Source organism: Melozone crissalis, unplaced genomic scaffold (genome assembly GCF_028551555.1).
Source record: "Melozone crissalis strain CALT ecotype California unplaced genomic scaffold, PUWL_Pcris_2 ptg000009l_1, whole genome shotgun sequence".
Taxonomy (NCBI): Eukaryota; Metazoa; Chordata; class Aves; order Passeriformes; family Passerellidae; genus Melozone; species Melozone crissalis.
The window spans coordinates 20967885-20988435 of record NW_026535787.1 but is presented as its reverse complement, the minus strand read 5'-3'; the positions used below and the strand labels follow the sequence as shown (position 1 = coordinate 20988435).

At 39.4% G+C, this 20551-nt stretch overlaps 1 protein-coding gene across 1 annotated transcript; it reads right to left on the bottom strand.

The window, feature by feature from the left end:
- Positions 1-10101: 10101 nt before the first annotated feature.
- On the bottom strand, positions 10102-19620 carry CUNH3orf52 (chromosome unknown C3orf52 homolog). The gene is made up of 7 exons (XM_054270387.1): positions 19112-19620; positions 15666-15789; positions 14983-15116; positions 14097-14167; positions 12299-12489; positions 11281-11375; positions 10102-10721 (listed from the first exon to the last, which is right to left on the bottom strand). Coding segments are annotated over exons 1-6 (702 nt in total). The 5' UTR covers positions 19292-19620; the 3' UTR covers positions 10102-10721; positions 11281-11373.
- Between the last annotated feature and the right edge of the window lie 931 nt (positions 19621-20551).

The following is a 20551-nucleotide window of genomic DNA, read 5'->3' as shown; positions in this document are numbered from 1 at the left end:
AGTCCAAAACATCCACATATTAGAAATACAAAGTGTCCATCATGTTCCTGCAGAAGAAAGAAAAGCCCATAATCAGACAGTTTGCTTAGGATGCAGAAAAACACCAGTTTAAGCCTAGGTACAAAATAAGTGTATGCACAAAAAACTGAGATGCAGCCCTACTCTTGGGCAGCCAGTGGCCAAACAGACTGCAGTACACACTCATCATTTCTGAGGCTGAGTGTAATGTTGTCTGGCCCAAATCAGACAATTCAGGAGCCTGAACCTTGTGATGTTGTCTCAGTGAATGTCCTAAACCACTGCACTACTTATGGCTGTAGGGGTGCTTCTCTCTCCTTCTCCTTCCCTTCTCTACTCAGCTTTTTGGTAGCCAGTCTCTTGACTACTGGCATGTTTCCCAAAACAGTTTCAGTTTCGTCATGACATTTTCTAAAAGTCATTTAAATGAACTATTGCCAACCAGGTTCAGTAATAAAGAAATCTTCGGCTGAAAAACAAAGGGAGAATTAATACTTTGAGGCTTAAAAGATTTTGGTTAATATTTGCACTATAAAAAATGGCAGATGTATCAACAAATGGCTAAGCCTCTGTTGGAAAAGAATAAGGTTTCCCCTTCCAGTGTCTCACTGTGTCTAGAAGGAAGAAAAAAAACCAAAAAAAGCAACTCCACAAAACCAAACATGCCCTTTCAGGCTGCACATTTAGTTTCTGATAAATAACAATGGAGCAAATGGTTGCATTGCAATGCAGGAAGGACTGGTAATATAAACATGCTGACTGTTCATTTTACCTCCCTGTTTTGGGGTTAGATTTAGGAGTTCTGGCATGCACCTCAGAGTAATTTAAGAGGTAACTCTATAACTTGGTGTCTGCCCTGCTTCTCTACCCAAATTAATCATCCTGGAAGGCAGGGTTGGGGAACAGCTATTTCTCATCTGTTGCACTTCACAGTCCAGTGTGTTGTTTGTGGCTGTTTGTGTGTATTAATATGCTAAGCTCGGAGAGGCAGGAGCTGAGTATCTGTGGTTTGCTGCCTCTGCTTTATAAACAGTACATTTTAGCAGAGGGTAAATGAAGTTGCCTCTTGAGTCCCTGATGACAATCAATTACCAGAAACCCTATGTACTGCAGAATGAAATGCTACCATTTAGCAGCCTGAGTTGGTTTTGTTTTGTTTTGTTTTTGTTTTTTGGGGTTTTTTTGGGTTTTTTTTCTAACAAAGATGACATCAGTAAAGTAAAAGTTGGTGCCCAGCAGATAAGTGGGTGTTTAGCAGAAAATTTTGAAGAAAGTGGGCAAGATGACAGAAAAGCGTGTGATGAAGTGTACTCATCATTTGTACCTGTGAGTGTGGGATTGACTGCGGGGGGAAGAGGAGGGGGTGGAACTTTAATGGGGAACCTGCCAAGTAACTGTCTGGTTTTGAGAGTTTTTGGTGTCCCAAGGAAAACCACAGAGTGTGGTTTGAAAACAGTGCTTGCAGGGATGTTAGTGCAATACGAAAGATGCCCCTTCTGAGTGTTAAACTTGGCCTGTGAATAATGAAAGTTTTCACATTTGCTCCATTGGTGTGTGGGATAAATCACTCCACCTCTGCACTTCAGCCTCCCTACTGGTAAGAGAAGGCTGCTGATAACAGCCTTTCAAAACATGATGACTGGAAGGACTCTGGAAAACGTGACTCAGAGCAAGTCTTGGTTAGCCCTATGTGTTTGAAGGGACAAGAGATGCTCCAGACTTCACTCAATGGATTGAGAGCTGCTCACTCATGAAAATTAAGAGGCTACCTGTTCTCATTTCACAGGTAGATTAAGAGAAATACTGCTGTCCTTCCATCTTTGCAATCATGACCTGGGGAGGAGACAGCCATGCACTCAATGATAAGCAAGTATATGCTGATGGTTCTGCTCCTTAAAATTTCTGGAATTTTTACATCTTGAAACTTTATAAAGCCTCAAATCAGAGTTTATTTTCACTGAAGTGTTCTCATGGTCAGGAGATCTTCCACGCAAAGCAGAATCTAAAGAGACAATACGATTTGCATAAACTTGGAAAATTCAAGGAAAATTCTGCAGGAATTTTGTTTTAACATTGTCCTTCTTCTAGGCTTGAAAAAGAAAAGCTGACCCTTTGGAGTTTTTAACCCATGAAACAGAGACCTTTGTTTCACTTACAGAGTGTGGAAGGTAACTACAAATGTCACCACAAACCCAGCAACACTCACTCAAAATACTGCCACTACTGCAGACAACAGAGGATAGCACTATAAAGCCAGTAGTTAATCACTGGCTTCAGTACCTAGTGCACTCAAATCAAGAAAATAAGGGCAAACAAATTTTTAACTTCTGGCTCCAAGTACCTAATCAGTGCACATTGGCCCTTTAGATTTAATGAGTCATCCTGCTAACTATTTAATGCACAATCACCCACAACCCATTAGCAAACACCTTCAGGAGGCAAAAGGAGGGACAAGTCTAAACAGAGTTGCGAAGGCATTTGCCCACACAATCTTACCTCCTCCTTCACTAATGGCTTTTCTTTCTCTTCCCTCTGTTCTCAAGGACAACATCAGGTGAAGGCTGCTGGGGAAGGGATTAGTCCTCACTTCATCTCTGGAGAGGCCAGGGCCCCTTCCAGGACAGTGCATCTCCTGGACAGCCACACACACACATGCACTTGGGGTCTTAATTGCCTCCCAGACCCTACAGTCTCTCTGGCAGCTTGCTGTAACTCCTGTCCCTCCCTTTCTTCCTCTATTTTCTTATGCTTTTTATTCTGCAAGTCACCCTAACTTACCTTCCTTCAGTTCCTTCCCTTAACACCCCATATTAAGTCTTTTTCGAATCCCAAATGCTCTCCCTTCACATGCATCAATAAAATGTTCCACGAAACTCTCCCTTCTTGCCCATCAGCTCCCATTCCCTGCTTGAGTAGATGTCACAGAGATGATATGCCACAGGGATGATTTCTCCCGGGACAGCCCTGGGGGGATCCAGAGCTCGGGCTGATGCAGGCTGCCCGGCTTCATTGGCGCTGCTCTGCTCCCTCATGTGGTGATGAGCTTCCACTGTGTCAGCACCAGGGCCATGGGTTGTTGAGCTCTCCAGGTGTGCAGCCACAGCCCGGACAGCTGGGAAATGACTGTAGATTTACAAACCTAACACTGAGTGTATTAGTCAACAGGCTATACCAGACTTGCTCATGTCAACAAACTTCTTCAGGTTATAACCATACTGAAGCCTTGCTCTTTCTATCTTACCTCTTTTCCCCCTCAGGAGCACATTGCCAAAAAAGATTCGACGAATTCCAGTGAACTGTGGTACTCGACTGTCAGCCATGATGTAAAACACAAAATCTCTGTGATTGACAGCAATTACCAGACAGAATATGCACTTACTAGTGTGCCCGAGGGGAAGGCAAATGTCACCAACCCTGAAGAGCATAGTGAATATGATGATGTCCGGGTAACTTAAAAGGTATTCTTTTGCCTGAGTGTGTGCAGATATAATGACCATCCCTCTGCTGTTGGGTCTTCAAACAAATACCTCTCTTGTTACCAAGCTTACTCATTAGGCTACATCTACCAGTCATTAACTATGAGACAAACCTGTCCATGAACAGCTGATCAGAGAAAGAAACATGGACTGGGTACAGGACTTGACAATTAAACCAGGAGGAATCAGTAGCAAATGCTTGTCAATATGTGTTGCTCTATGTATGATTGGCTGAAATCTAGGCTGAGACAATTTTATGCTATGCTGTAATGCTACACCTCCTTAGCATTCCCTGTAGATCAGCGAGCTGTTAACATCCTGTCTCCATTGTCTAACAATGTGCTGAGACTGATGTGCTGAAATAAAAAAAAAAAAAGCTCATGTCACTAGTCCAGATGTCCTGTCCTGTCTATAGTTGTATGTAGTTGCCAGTGGCAAGTGAGTTCCTCTATAAGCGTAGCACTGACATTTTAGTGCCCCGTGTGAGGACGACGTAGTTTAAGAGAAAAAAGAAAATTGTAAAAGTCCCAGCTGCCAGAAACCCAAGTGTTAATCAAGAAGACAGTATCAACCCTCTCACCGAAGCTGACGTATTCGTAAGTAACTTTTCTCGAAAAAGCGCTTAAGTAACGAAAATAGACTCAGAATAAGACGTATTTCACCAATTAGAGACAATGTTACAAAAGAAAAGTCATTCTGAGATCTCAAAAACTGAGCTTAAAAATTTACTCATCTGAGTTAAAGCGAATACTCAAGATTTAAATTTACAGTCTGCTTTTACTTTTCATTTTTGAAATCAGATAAACTAGAAAATCTATAATTTAATCTCTCTCAAAAAAGATGAAAGCCTGAAAGCACTTATACCGACTTCTAGAGCTCTTATAGAGTGTTTTAAACAAACTGATACTAATAAAGTTAACCCTGACTCACAAAGCAAAGTTTCTAGCTCTGACTCTTTAAATCCAAGTAAAACAGAGTCTGCGTGTGCATCAGAGAATGTATCCATTGTATCTTCAGACTCTGAGAACAGTGTTTCGTCTTCTGCCGGAAAAAATCTTTCTCCTCTCCCTCTAAGAAAAAATGAAAATTGTTCAGACTTTTCTCAGTGTTCTGTAAATGTAACAATATGTGAAACTTGTATGAGAGAAAAAAAAATGAAAAGAAGTTTTGTGATAAAAAAACTGTGCTTTCTAAAATTGTTCATGCAAAGACAGTAAAAACTGCTTTAAACTCTGCTTCCCCTGAGGTGGGGGGGGGGGCTGGAGGAGCCGAGGGGATTGCTCCCACTCGAGAAATTGTAGTTCCAAGTTCAATTCAAACATGTCGAGTGCATGAGGACTCAGGGAGTTCTTTTTTAGTAAAGCAAAGACCTATATTTTCTGCTGTTTGTCAATCTATGGATTCAGAGAAAGAAAAGCTGGCTTTGATCCAAGGGGTGGAGTCCTTTAGAAAGATGGGTAGTGGTAGTCAAGAATTGATTCAAGTTAGAGGGAGAAAAGAGGTAGATAAAAAAGTCGAACATTCTCAAAAATCCTCTAGAAAAACACAGGTTCAGTTTTTAAAATCTCACGATTCTATTCCTTGTACTTTAGAACAAAGACATGTAAGCTTAAATTCTGGGTTTGATGTTAGCAGCTCTCCAGCTGAGTTTTCGTTAGCAGTGAGACACTGTGAAACATGCAATAATATCTTTAATGTAACAAATTCAAGGTTAAAAGGCCAATGTGAACTCTGTTCCCAGATCAGGGGAACACGCCTCTGTCCCAGCCCCTTTGAGCAGGGTTTCAGAAGAGGCGTGTTGTTTGATAGAGCCCATCCCTGTCTTTCATGGCAGGGCTCCAAAGAGGCGTGTTGTTTGGGGGTCTCTGCCAAAAAACCAGACATTAACAGAGTTCCCGAGCTTGGCCAAGCTCCCAGACTTAGCCAAATTCCCAGGCCTAGAAGAGTTCCCAGACAAGAGTACAATGTCCCTGCCAAGAATTTAGACACTAGCAGAATGCCTAGTAGCCAGTAGACTAGACTTTGACAAAAAAGCCTCATTGCTTTGTCTGTTGTAAACCTAGTAATGTCAGAAAAACATTGTCATATGTAAACATTCCAATCAAAACAACGTTCTACCTGTCATAAGATGTGATTATCATGATGTATATGATCTGCTAATGTCTTGTTGTATAAGTTTTGTTCTCAGTTCACAGAAATTTCCAAGATTCAAGAATCTACACTACATAGATGATTTGCTCATCACAACTTCAACACAGACAGAGATGCAGCAAACCTGTGCTAGTGTTGAGACTGAAATCCAAAAAGCTAGACTTGACATTTCTACGACCAAACTCCAAAGATACAACAAAGATCCAAGACTGCGACATCAACTCTTCAAAGACAACCTCATCACTAGATTCTGACTGTAGTTCGAGCTTTTCAGCTTTTCCCTCAATCTTTTAATCACAGATTCTGCTTATGTTGCCAGTGTAGTTAAGAGAATAGAAAGTCTGTTTCGATTAATAACGTGGAAAAAAAGTATGCTTCTGTCTCCACAGGTGCTAGAATTAAGTGGGTTCCTGCCAAAAACGTCAAACCATATCGCACCTCAGAACCTGTTGATGAGCCCAGAACCGAAGAAGCAAGTATGCAGACGTGAGCCGAATCAAAAGATCCCAAGTCTCGCCTGATGCTCCTTGTGCCTGACATTCTTTGTGCATGAGTAGAACCTACGAACTCTAATTTTCTGTCAATGTTATTTATGAGTATGCCAATTGTATGTTGAATGTTTGTTTAACAGAGCTAATTTTTAGCAAAAGTTTAAGTTATTGTTTTTGTAGAGAAAAGATTCTGCCAAAACTTAACTAATGAAAAAAATAGAGCAAATTCAAGTTGTATGTTTCTATGTTAGTAGATTCTAATTGTTTTTTTTCGTGCAGATTTGCCTGTAGAACAACCAAAAACAAATGTTTAAGTGACCTTAGCCAAAGCTGCCAGCTCAGATACTATATGTTTGTCTAACTCAGAACCAGAAAAGCCTTTTTCAACCTGTCTAATTAGTGTGCCAGTGAAAGAGTTGCCTTTAGTCAAAAAACCAATCCAATGGTAGGCCAAGTAGAATTGACAATAGAAACAATCCCTCATTGAATTAGAACGTTTAGTCCAAAAAAATTCTCAGAGCAGCATCTGAACCTCAAGAATTAGAGATCCTTAGTTCTTTAACCATAAATTTTTGTTTTACTTTCATGACTCGTGCCTAGCGAAAAAGTGATCCCCCAAAGTACAATGTAACCCCTCATTATTTTAGTTAGATGCTAGCTGAGCAAACAAGCTAATGCCACATCCTCTGCAATCAGTGATATGTTAACCGATGTTGATAGTGTTAGACATACTACTCTTCAAAACAGAACAACCATTGATTTTCTTTTACTGACACAGAAGCATAGTTGTGAAGAATTTGAAAGATTGTGTTGTATAAATTTGTCTAATCATTCTGAATCCATTCACAAAAGCATACAAAAATTGAAAGATCTGACAGCTCAAATTAAAGAAAATAGAAGTTCCTAGATAGGTGATTTGTTTCAAAAATAGAGCTTTGCACCTTAGCTAAAGCAAATTTGTAAAATAAGTCTTTATGTATTAAGTGTTCTAGTATTGATATTGATAGTGATACCCTGTATACTTTGTTGTGTACAGCAAATGATGAACAAAACATTCTGAGAAGTTTTTGTCATACAAGCAAGAAAGTTAAAAAGTAGAAGCACTGAGAGTGTTCAAAATCTCACGAAAGCAGTAGACGAAAGTATAGACATGAACGAAAGTTTTAAATTAAGACCCTAAAATCGACCAGAGTTTTTCGAACAATGACTTTTGACTATTGTCAAACGTGATTCATATCTCTTTCAAAGACTGGGCCTTCACAGCATTAAGTTGCTGTGCTTTAGTTTAGCAATGCCTAGGTTCAGTGCGAATAAGTCTCCAGCAGATAATAAGCACAAATTTTACAATAGAGCTATGAAACGCAAGAAAATGAAAGCTTCTGAATCAACAGAGAGGGGGAATTGCTGGAATTCATAAAGTTATAGGGTTTTTAGGAAATGGTTAAAAAAGAATAGGCTTCAGACAGAAGTTCTGTTAGCATTGCAGATACAGCAAAAAAATTTTCTAAGCAGTAGAGCATACCTGACAAATAACAATAGGCCTCTGTAGGACTGGCTTATGGATTGCAACAAAGTTATTTAATGTATATCTTTAGAAGGTTAGCATGAATAGAGCTCTGTTCTTTGTCTCTTATGAACCAGTCTTTGTTTTAACCACCATTACGTGTGTTTTACATGATTAGATAGAATGCTTGTCAGTGTTGCTCTATGTATGATTAGCTGAACTCTAGGCTGAGACAATTTTATGCAATGCTGTAATGCTACACCTCCTCAGCATTCCCTGTAGATCAGCGAGCTGTTAACGTCCTGTCTCCATTGTCTAACAATGTGCTGAGACTGATGTGCTGAAAAAAAAAAAAAAAAAAAAGCTCATGTCACTAGTCCAGATGTCCTGTCCTGTCCGTAGTTGTATATAGTTGCCAGTGGCAAGTGAGTTCCTCTATAAGCGTGGCATTGACAGCAACTGCCATCACAGGACAATGTTCCTCTGTAGAAAATTAGGAGCTGCAATATTTTAAGCAACCAAGGCTGTACATTTTTCTGGACTTTTAGAATACTTATTTTTTTAAAGGGGCTTTAAAGAACTACTGCTATAAATCTCAAAAATGCAATAATAACAGGGTCTTTCTGTTTGGAGAATGTTTCATGTTTTAAATGAAAGCATAAACCTTGTGTTAGATGCACTTACTCTTGTCCAAAATTTCTCTGACATGCTTGATTTGTACCATTATACAATGCATAATTTTTATTTTAAAAGAACTTATTTCTCAAATTCCCCCCTCCCCTTCTAATGTAGTACTACTTAGCATGAAGTATTAAAGTTGGAATTAAATAAAAAGCGCGAAAATAATAAAATCCATGCAAAACAAATATTACACCCAGGAGAAAACTGTTGATACTGATGCTGATAATTATCTCTCAGTAGTAGAAGTCCAGGTGCTGCTTCCGTGACACAATGCTTCCACAGCTCGCTCCTGCTGGAGTCTCCAGTTTGGCCTTCTGCAATGCTAGAGTACCACCTCCTCACAGCCCAGCCCCCGCTCTGCAAGCAGTCTAGACATATGCAAAGGACTAAAGCCGGGTATTCAGCCGTTTACCAGAGCTCACAAAGTGATTATGTCCCTGTATTCTTGCTTAAGCATGTTTTTCCGCTCCCTCCATTTTTGTAACAAAACAGTATGGAAGAAAATGTCAAACAGTTTTAAATCTTCCTTTGTATGTGATTGCTGGCTGCAGCCCTGGCTTTATGGTGCAGTGCCTTTGTGACTTCCACCTGCCATACATTACATTATTACATTTCCACCTGCCATGCTGGGGATAGTCCCATGGGCAAGCGCACGGAGCACTGAATGGACACACTACAGCATGTGCAGGTATCACTGCTGTGGCAGGCAGCTGAGTCTGCCCAAAACTCATACTGGCTGCTGTAGGCACACAAATAACACCTAATATAGGATTTTAAAGGGCTGATTGTACACTACACAAGCTGCTTTTTAACAATATTTCAGTTGTCCAAGTCATTAAAGTGTTATCCTCATTCCTTCTATTAAAATTAATATTGATCATTCATACAATATGTTGTGGTGTAATAATGTGCTTTTAAATTATTTTTTAATTATTACTTGATGTAATAATGTGTTTTCACACTGCTGTGTCTCTAATGAGAGATATATAACCAGAAACTACTTTTTTTTTGACACTTCCTTCAATGAGAGTTCAAAACCTGACTGGATGCAGTCTGTAAAGTCAGACATTTTCTGTTGAATATCATATCTTACTACAGCTCCACCTTCTTCTTTCTTGTGAGGTTCTGGGGTAAAAGTACCGACATAGAAGAGGATGGCTGGGAAAAAAAATGAATGCTTGACTCCTTTGTCAACTCTTAATGCCTATATAGGTATGACCATAAAGAAGTTTAATCATTACATTATTTCTCAGTTCCTAGAATCAAGATACGGAAGTGTTCAAGGAAAGGATCAGGTGTCTTGGTGAGAGCAATAAGATTGAGCAGCATCTCAACAGCAATTTATTTCTTTGCTGCTGGTACTTTCATAGCCTGCTGCTTTTGGGACAAGCCATATAAACCACGATGTTTATCCTTCCCCAGCATAAGAATCAAAAGGCATCTCTCTTCTACCTGTATGCTGCATAGATTATTACAGCAAGAGAAATTATAGTTCCTATCTTTTACAAAGCAAGAGAGAATCAGAATGAGCTGCAAATATAAGAGTCGTGCAAACTACTAATTCGGTCCAGAATGTTTCCCAAGCTCAGTTTAAATGCATGCAACAACAACAACTATGAGTTTGAGCATATACCTCTGTCAGACATGGTTCATAGAGCACAGCATTTAGAATTCTGATGACTATTTTCCAACTCACACAGTTGAAAGACTAGAGCTGCTACAGAATGAAAACAGTCACTTTGAGAGTAAAAAATAAATAATTTAATGCACAATAATATAATCAGATTACTCCTAAATAAACTAGTGATATTAGAAAGAGAAGAAAAATTTTTCATTACATTTCTAACAGTACAAAATGCTTTTAAAATAAAAGTTCTATCCAACAGTACTAACATTTATAAGACTATAAATAAATGACAAGATGTAGTTCACTCACATGGTAGTGAATATGTTCCATTCTGCATAAAGGTAATGCTTAATTTTTATGTTATAGCCAGTCACCACCTGTAACTTTTGTGCCATTCTGGCCTATGTCTTCTGCTCCAGCAGCATCTTCTTGGCACTGATTCATCTCCTCTGGTCTCTCATCAACAAGAACTACTATTTACTGCCTTATTAAGGCAAATACATCTGTTCATTTTTATCCCAGTGCTAGGCAGGAACTATAATTAAGGATATAGACTAGTCTTCAGATTTACAAAAACAGGTCAAATATCTGTCTATTCACTAGTAGCAATAACTAACTGTAAAAGCACACTGCTAATTCGACCCTTAAAATATTCCTGTGACATTCAGCTGCATTAGTGAACAAGACATGTCTCTTCATGCTGTTGCTTTCTTCTTTTGTATTTCACATTGAAGAAGAGAAAAATAGAGCAAAGAGCACCTTATCCAAGGAGGCTGTAGGAAGAATAAGAAAATTATGAGAGCTAAAGCATTCTTAAGAAGCTAGTGCAAAGTCCTAGCAGGTAATTGCAGGTAATTAAAGAATACAAATACATACACACACACACACACACACACACACACATATATATATATAGGTTTTCAGGCTGTTTTACAAGGAAAGACCAACAAATAAATGTGCCATATGAAGTTTGGAGAGAAAAAAATAACATATATGAAATTGAGTGGAAGTGAGCATTGAAGATGAAGCTGTACAGATAATTTTGCATAAGCCAAGAGAAAAAGAAAGGAGCTATGTGCAAGACTGCTTTCAAAGCTCATGCAGAACATTCAGATTTAATCATAAGGCAAGAGAAAGCAGAGCTTTCAAAGTCAACAGAGCATGCATCAAATACATGATTTTCTCAAGGGTGAAACGGATTACTGAGATATAGAAGAAGGGGGTAGTGGTGCTATAGCAATACAACACTGTCATATATATACCACATTTTCCATTTACAGTATTGCACCACAGGCAGTATTTACAGGACAACAATTTTAGAAGCATTTCTACCTAATGAATAGTTCCCTGCCCTGGGATTACTTGTAGATAGGGAATCACATCTCTTCTAGGTAGTGATGAAGATGAAGAATCTTTCCATAATTTCTCTGAAAGTTAAAGAGAAATACTTTAATTTAGACGAAACTTTAAACAGTTATTTCAACATATTCTTTCCTGTCCTCTTTTACACTCTTTTCCTAAAAATCCTGTCAATATATAAGGAATAAAATTCTTCTAAAAATTGGAACTGATGACCTGTTGATCTCTTGTCCCTTGGTAAGAATCCCAAGAAAAACCAATACGAGTTAATTGCAAACTTACTTACCTACACTGCAATGCTGAATTGTTAGCCTAGGAATATTCTAAAAGCACACAGGTGTGACTCAGTAAATTGGCACTGGGGGGAGGCAGTTCCATGCATTTAGTATAGCTTCAAAGCTCATGGGACTTTTATATGGGCATTTCTATCAGGACAAATATAAATGCATTGGAATCCCTACCTAGTCACTGGTAGTCATCATCTAGAAAACCTGGAAGAATGAAAATTTGTTTCCTTTAAAGGTATTTCTGTACATAATAAATTTTCAAAAAAAACTACACAAAGACAAAAATCAGGATTCTTTTTCATGCCTTGGATTAAATTTGTTTTGTTAGCATTCAAAACCAAATGTACAATAAGGAGAAATATTTTTAATTGTTTGTCTCCCCATTATGGTACACATATATACAAGGAGAATTTTTCTGTACAGATAAAATGCAATATTAGATCAGAAAAGTTTGGTTGGAGTCCACAGCTAACAAGTCTCATCACTATTCCCTTCCTCATCAGAGGACCAAACAGTGAGTCCCAGGTTTTAAGTTAAGCATATCAAGACTTTCTATTGAAAGCTATTTTAAAATATCCTTAATACTGTTATGCAAATCATATATACTAATGAATCTCAATATCTTTCTAGAAATATTTCCCTCCTTTCACATAAATACTTCTGCTCTCTGTAAAGAAACAGTTTCTCTAAGGTACAGCACTTACATGTGAGAGAAGTCAGGTTGAGCTTTAACCTGTCACATTCAGATGTCCCAGGATTAAGAGTATCTTCATCATAAATATACTGACGTAAAATGTTCCTTATAAAATCTGGGTTCATACGGTTTTCCATAAATCCCTCTGTTGATGGTGGTACAGAAAACACTAGCTGATAAATTACGGTGGAGCTTTCATTACTGAAAAACAAAGCCAAGGATGAATGTCTTCAAGTGTCAACAGCAGCTTTTCTTTTTTTTGAAAGACTGACTTTTCGTATCAATGTTGGGATGGATTTTTATTAAAAAAACATTTCCCCAAGAAACAAAACTGCCAAAGATGCCAGTTTCTGCCTCCCTTCTCAGAACAGCTCTTGAAACTGGGTACGTACTCGAAGCCAGCCAGAGACATGTTTTCAAAACCATGAGGGGCAAATGGACACGTATTCTGATGGGATGCAGTTTTCAGTACTGGTGCTTCACAAGAAGCTACTTATAAGAAGTGTTGCAATATCCTGTGCATAGTTTCACTAGAAACCTGTAGGAATGTTTATTTTTGTGCTAGCAGTATCTGGGACCACGCAGCTGTGCTCCTGACTCAGCTCTGACGTACTCGAAGCCAGCCAGAGACATGTTTTCAAAACCATGAGGGGCAAATGGACACGTATTCTGATGGGATGCAGTTTTCAGTACTGGTGCTTCACAAGAAGCTACTTATAAGAAGTGTTGCAATATCCTGTGCATAGTTTCACTAGAAACCTGTAGGAATGTTTATTTTTGTGCTAGCAGTATCTGGGACCACGCAGCTGTGCTCCTGACTCAGCTCTGGAGTGGATTACACAAACCAGTGAACTGGAGACCATCTGTGGAGATTTCATTTTTTGTGGGCTACCAAAACTGACTACAATTCAACAGCTATCTTCTATACTTACAGAATTCAAAACATTTTCAAAAAGTACTTGAATGGGGGAAAATAAAAGGAAAGAAAGAGAGGGAGAGAGCAAGAGAGAGGCATCAAAGAGGCAGAGAGAGTTATTATCTAATCAATATATGTGTAGAACTACAGCTTTGTACTTGATGGTCTAAATCATAGTTAGTGCCCATAAGGCTAAGGAGCTACAGTTCACTGTTGAACAAAGCTGGCATGCCCAAGGCAAGCAGGGCAAGGGAGCATATTCCTCAAGGGAGCAAAGTGCCTTTGCGACTGCCACTTGCCACACTGCAACGTGGCTATTCCTTTGTCATTGCTATCTCAAAAGAACTGTGACTTTGCAAAACTACTTCCCTTGATTTTGTCCCATCTTTCTGATTTCTTTTGTAAGAGTTCTTTTTCTGAAGTCCTTGGGAAAGCTCTCTGTCTTCCCTTGCCTTCCTGCTATCTCACCATGACAGGAGACATGTATATTCCTCTTGCCTTTATATCTTTTGGGAACAAAATGATTCTCTCCTCTCTATGAACCCTATTTTATATATTTAAGATTATTTAAACTACATCAATCTTAAGTGTTTCCAGCAATTAATTTTTCTTTTAATAAATATCCTTAAACATGCTTATTAAGGGCTGCATTTGGAACCAAAGATAACAGAGATGATACTACACAGCAACAATATGTTCCTGTCATTATGTAATTTTAGCAGCATTTACCACTTACACCACATGATCCTTTGACCAGGTTTCACTGCCTATACACATAATTTTCCCCAAACAACCCTATTTTTCAGAGATTTAAATATTGTACATTAGGACATGTAAAGTCTCATCAGAAGCCTGTAATTTTCAGATAACTTTGGGGACAGAAATTGCTTACCTGAAAGAAATCACCTGAGCTGACCTAAAGTAACGTCCTAAAGCTGGAGATGAGCTGTATACCTCTGTTAGCTGACAGAGAGAGAGAAAAAAAAAATGTTTCTTCTATTCAATCTCTTTTTTGCCCTCACAAAGAAAAAAAAAAGCACAGCAAATCATTCTTACAAAGTGCTTTAAGGAGCATAAAAACAGGTGCTGAAGGTCAAATAGCAGCAAATATCTGCATTGGAAAAGGTAGAGAGTTATGTAAATTTGACAGACAAATTAATTGTACATTTGAGTGATTGCTATGTCACCTTAACACAATGGGGGCACTCAAGGTGAACTAAAAGCGTGTGCTCATGTTGCTATGTGCAACTAATGCTGTTAGGTTTGGGGTCTAATTAGTACCAAAAGGCCCTTCTAACTCTTACTTTGTGGGGGAGAGGGTCTCTGTCTTGAGACTGCCTTCCCACCATGTCCAAATGATAACTGCCATGTATGCTGAGCATATTTCAGCTGTAACTCAGAGCTGTGCTGGCTCAGCAAAAATCACAGCTATAAACTCAGACTGTAATCATGTACTCATAAGAGAATGCAGCACGTAGGATGTTTAGCCCATATTATGCTTAGATGACATTCCCAGGCCTCTCCTAAATTATTCAATGATTCTATGAAAAAGGTGAAGACAATGTCTTTACAAATGGTCAAATTTATGGGAAAAAAGTCCATACTTTATTGTGCTTAAAAGCAGACAATAATTTTTTTCTAGATTGTGACTTTAAAAAGTACAACACAATTTATTTGTGGACTTGCAAATGACTGAGTTGCTACGCAGGGAAACAGAAACTTAAAAGGCAAAATGCTGAAGCAGAATCAACTTTGCCAAGAATTACATAAACACTTACCCTCTTAGTAATGTCCTCAGAGGAGAAGTGTGGGAGACCACACATTAACTCCAGTGTTCCTGAAAAATTGTGAAAATTTCCATTGCTTAGTAATTCATCAGGATCCCAGTAGTCATCCTCATCTGTGTAAACATCTAATAATTAAAAGGAGATAGAAAGGGGAGAAAAAAGTTTCAGATAGCTGAAGTATTGAGAAACAACCCTCTTGGCTTTCTCATAGATTTCTTAGGTAAGGACTGACTGGGAAAGACAGAAAGAAAGTGCAGGTCACCTGAAAAAAGTGACAGCACCTGGAAGTCAACCACCAACCTCCATTAGCAAAAGTCATCTGCTCTGGGAGTCTGACAGGCAATGACTCCATGGGACCTAAGTCATCCATGGCACTTGTTCCAACATTACAAACACAATTTCTGTCCTCATATCCAAATCTCTGGTTGTGATATTTCCTCACTTAGCTACAAACTTGAATTGCCACCAGATCAGGATACCATTTGCTTGCTGCCTGCTAAGATAAAAGCATTCACAAGAACTACTGAACTACAATACCACCCTCTGCAGTCAGTATCCCAGTTCCTTCAGCAGTTTACTAAAGGACATTAAAGGATGTTATTGTTGCATTTGTGTTCTATTAGAGTGTACATATTGCATGTTTGTATTACTGTAGCCAAGAGCGAGATACTTACTAGAATAAAGAATTAGGCTGATGAGAATGACCAGGAAGATCACTAGAAATATTGTAAATATAACCATCCATAGTTTACACTTCCAGAAAACTACATTCCTGCATGATTTCCAGCCATCTCTCTCCTAGGTATAAAAGAGAAGGGCATATTGATTAATCAAATAAGGCAGGAAAAAAATATTGAAAAATGTCTTGGCTGTCACACTTAGAAACAAAACCCCCACATAGATGGGAGAACCTCATTGGTAAGCAATGCCCTGCATCAGGGGTTCCAAGCCTTGACTACTGCTGCAGGAGAAAATGCAGACCTAGAGAAGGTAAAGGACATTCACTTGAGAGAGATAATTCCCCTGTGCGCAGAAGTTCCAACTCCTGAATGGCCCATAAAGTTAAAGTACTGCAAAGGTGATTTCTTGGCTCCACATTTGGTTTTTTTTAACTACGTGACTTAAATTTGCATATTCCACAAGCTCTCTTTTTAATGTTTTTCATCTCTCCCAACTAAAAAAGTGTCTCTGGAGGTACTTCCAAAATCATTCACCTCTGCAGCATTGATGATGTCAACCTGCATAGCTTCTGGATGCCAGCATCCAATGCAAAGGCAGTGCTATTCAATAGATACAATTGCGTTAAACCCTCTGTAAAATAATTGAGAATTTTATAGTTGACTTATTTTTTTTTTCGGAAGATTGGAAACTTGAAGGCTATTGAGTGTATTTAACAGAGAGTTTAATGCAAATCTCACCTGCTCTATGAGGTCAAAAGAAAACTTCACTCAAAGCAATTGTGCAGGTATGTACATTCATATGGGAGAGAAAGGACAATACCTTGCCTGTTATTTAATTTTTATAAGACTGAAAACCACAACAGAAATTATTCTTTTAATGAGTTAATTCAACAGGATAAGTATTAAAAAAAAAAAAAAAGCCGGGGGGGGGGGGGGGGGGGAAGGAGTAAGCTTAGGTGATGGATGGCAAAACAGATAACTTCATCTGTTTTGTTCCACAGCCAGAAGAATCAGAGGACTGAAGCAAGGCTTGAATTCATAAGCAGACCATGCTGTCTTTTTAATTACTCCTCTCTCTTCCTCTCCATCCACCATAATGGTAGTAATAAACTCTATGTCTTTTCTGTCATCAGTACCAGGTAAGGAAAAGCACGTGCTGTAAGTTGTCTGGGACACACACATGCAGATTGGCAGAAACCAGCTGCTGCTGGAGGCAATAATCCAGGTTTCCTTCCTTTACTTTTTGAACTTTCTAAGAACACAGAATAACAGGGAGGCTTTCACTGAATTTAACTGAATTGAACAGCTGGCTAAAAGCTTCTATGTGGTGGCAGGGGAACAGGGAGAGAAAACAGACACACAGAGAAAACGCTTACAAGAGAGATTCCTTCAGGAACAGAGGCAGAAAAAGGAAAACACTCTCTGTAGACACCTCTGCACACAGAACTTTGCTCTGCTGGAGCATGAAAGGCAAACACTGAGTATGGTTTTGTTGACAGCATGCTTTCAACTGTCATCTCATTTACTTTTTTTGTTATTCGATTTTTAAAATATTTTATAGAAACATATATATATTTTATAGAGGTATGAATTTCAATTTAATACTTAACATTAGCATATAGTTTTGTATTTTAAAAAATTTTAAAAGCCAGTAACTACTGCCTAGAGTGCAACTATGAAATCAGCCATAGCCCCATCAGTTGAGACAGGCAGCTGTCAAGTCCAAGTTTTGACTGAGCCACCATATAGTAAAATCAGGACCCCTGACAAAGAGAAATTATTTGCATCTGCTTTCTGAAGCATTCCAAAACTTCGGAATGCTGAATACATGCTTTATTAAAATTATATTATATTATATTATATTATATTATATTATAACTATACTACAAAGAATACTAAAGAATACTTACCACTAACTAACAACTCATGACTGTCTGCAGACTGACAGTCCACACAGCTTGGATCCGATAAGCTAATTAACATAAACAATCTCTGCCAGAATCCAGTTACCAAATTCCTTCAAGTAAACAACCTTCCCAACACATTCCACATGTGCAAAACACCAGGAGCAGCAAGCAGAGATAAAAATTGTTTTCCCTCTGTGCTTCTCCAGGAAAAAACCTGAGAGAGAGAATTATATCTCCCTCTGTTCAGAGGGCATGTTAATACCACACCACTGCATGTTTAGGCTATCACAAAACACAACTCTTAATCATACATGGCAAACTGGCTTGATCCCAAGAAAACATTCAGTTCCACAACTAGTCCAACATCTTCCGAACTTTGCCAATAGGCCAGGGGGAAGCAACAACAGCCGAGAAATTCTCTCCCTGGTGGGCAGGACAGCTCTGATTAACCTGCCAGCTGAGCAGAAAGCAGAGCATTGTAACTTCCAGTAATCTGTATAGGGCGGGAAGCCACTGGCTATAATCAGCATAAAGAGAGCTCAAATGAAAACTCAGCTTTGGAAAGGGAAAGGATAAGCCCAAGGGTAAAGTTTCTCGAGATAGTCCAGCAGACTTAGCTGATCCCTGGCTCTCCTCCCCCCTCTGCTGCTCCTCTTTGCACCTCCTGGAATGTGTCTAGCCCTGCAGCGAGCTGATTCAGCTTTCCAGACCACGGGAGAAGTAACTTGACCCCTGACACAAGAGAACAGAGGGGGGTTTTGCCTAGTCAGCGGAATAAATGAGGCCCAGAGGTGTGAGCAGCGGGGCTCCCCCCAAAGCAGCAGTGAAGTCACAGGAGCGGGAAGGGACGGGCGGTGCCTCAGGCAGACAGCTCCCGGCAGTCAGCCGTGCCCACAGAAAAGCAGGAAACATCTTCCCACCACCACAAATACTCCTGCAGTATGTAGTGTAATTCACTACATACTACAGCAGTCACGTGTGAATATGTTATTCTTCTGCCAGAATTAGTCTGTTCTGTAGCTTTAAAATAGGGACTAGGAGCTACGTCCCTTAGGATTCATGTGCTGATCTTAGCTGAGGGTTTGGAGGATTCTGTTAATACAAATTCATAATGGTTAGCAACTGAAAATTACTCAGAGATAATCCGGCATGCTCTGTTCGAGGACGTCTTATTTTTGTTTGGTAGCACTGTTTCCTGGTTGACTTCTACTGAAAGAAAGCCTGGCTTTAAAACTTATTTCAACTTTTCTCTCTTCTGGTTTTGAGCCCAGTCCCACGGATAGCACATTAGAAGAGAAAGCAAAAGGAGAACCAATTACAGTTTCACTTCCTAAATTAATGCTTAAAATCCCACTCTCAGAACACTTCATTGATAAGGAAAAATAATTACCTTTAACATTTTTTTAGCCTCTTTCCCTCTACTTCAAACAGGAAATTAAATAACCTCTACAAAATGTTCCTTCAAGTATCATTTCTCTTGCTGTGTACTATTTCCTCCACAGGAAGGATTAAATGACCAAATGAAATTCCTACCTTTCTCGTTTGAGCATTTAGAGGCTTGTCACGATCAGTCTCACTTTCCTCCACATTATGTTCCCGTAATTCAATAATCTCTTGCTCCTGAGCAGAACTCTGCCTTTTCATTGCTTCGGTCTCAGAAGAGGGTCCTCTGCGAGAACCTCTGTCTCTGAAGTGAGCATGGAGCCAGCTCATTTCTTTCTTGTTTCAGCTGCTATTATGGTCAGTGGTAGCTCAGACACGAGGCTGGAAACAGGAAGAGAGGGGATAGTGTTCACAGGAGAGATCACAAAATACTGTTAAATTAGGGGAATTCCTTGGAAGAACAAATAAAGTCGGCTGCCCTAGCTGCAGAGAAAGGGAAGGCAGAGGAAGTATTGATTTGCATAGCTATGAGAGCTCTGACTCTCAGCTGTGCAATACTAGGTTTTCCAGTTTGCCTACCTGCCTGTACCAGCCCTTGACAAGCAAGTGACTAAACCTTCAGCAATGCTGGGATGATTTTGAAAGGAACCAGTGTTTTCTCTGCTGCTGTCAGCCAAAACAATAAAATGTTATTACTGTTATCCATGCAGCTAAACAGATGCGGTGCTGAACAGCGCGAACAGAGTAAAAGTTCATAGAGCATGTTGTTTGCTTAGGGTGGGACTCTGTCAACACTTGTGATTCTAGTTTCCCTTTATAGTCAATAAAGAAATGAACACTAACGACCTTTGTGCTATAAATTGTTCTTCCTCTAGCTATTATACTGCCTAAAATCATATCTAGTGTTAAAGAACCATTTATGTCCTTTAACATACTATCCAACCTAAACCTGAGTAGCTGCTTTCTGGTAAAAAAACCCAGAGGACATAGATAAAGAGAAGAGAAAGATGGGCTTCAATTTCATTCTGTGCTCTACAGGACATGCTTTTATGAAACAACTGTGGTGATTTGGTCTGCACTAGCTTCCCACATGCCCTCTCATGTGCACTAGGAGTCTCTCATAACAGCTTATTGTAGCCAGGGGCTGATTATGACATCAGCCTCCTAAATATCCTTGATCCTACCTCATCTTATTTCTCCTGTTCACACGCCATCCCAATGTTTCTCCTTCCTTTCCACAGAGTATCTCTCTCCCCTCTGACTCAAAAGGCCTGGGCAGACAGCTGGTACTCACACCCTTCCTTACTCTTTTGTCCCAGCACAGGGAGTATCATGCATTGAGAACCAAACACAGCCTCTCTCCCCAATGCCCTTTCCACTCACAGCACCAATCCTTTTTCCTGCCAAAAGCTCAGGGTGTTCTCCCCTTGTCCCACCACTCCAATTTTCTCTTTGTGCAACTCACCTTGGTTCTGCTGCCTGAAGCATACCCAGGGTTTGTGTTCCTGATGTCATGTCACACTCATCCAGGCAAAGGCACTCCATGAAAGTGAGCATGTCTTAGGTTTATTCCACAAGTAAAAAGAAATA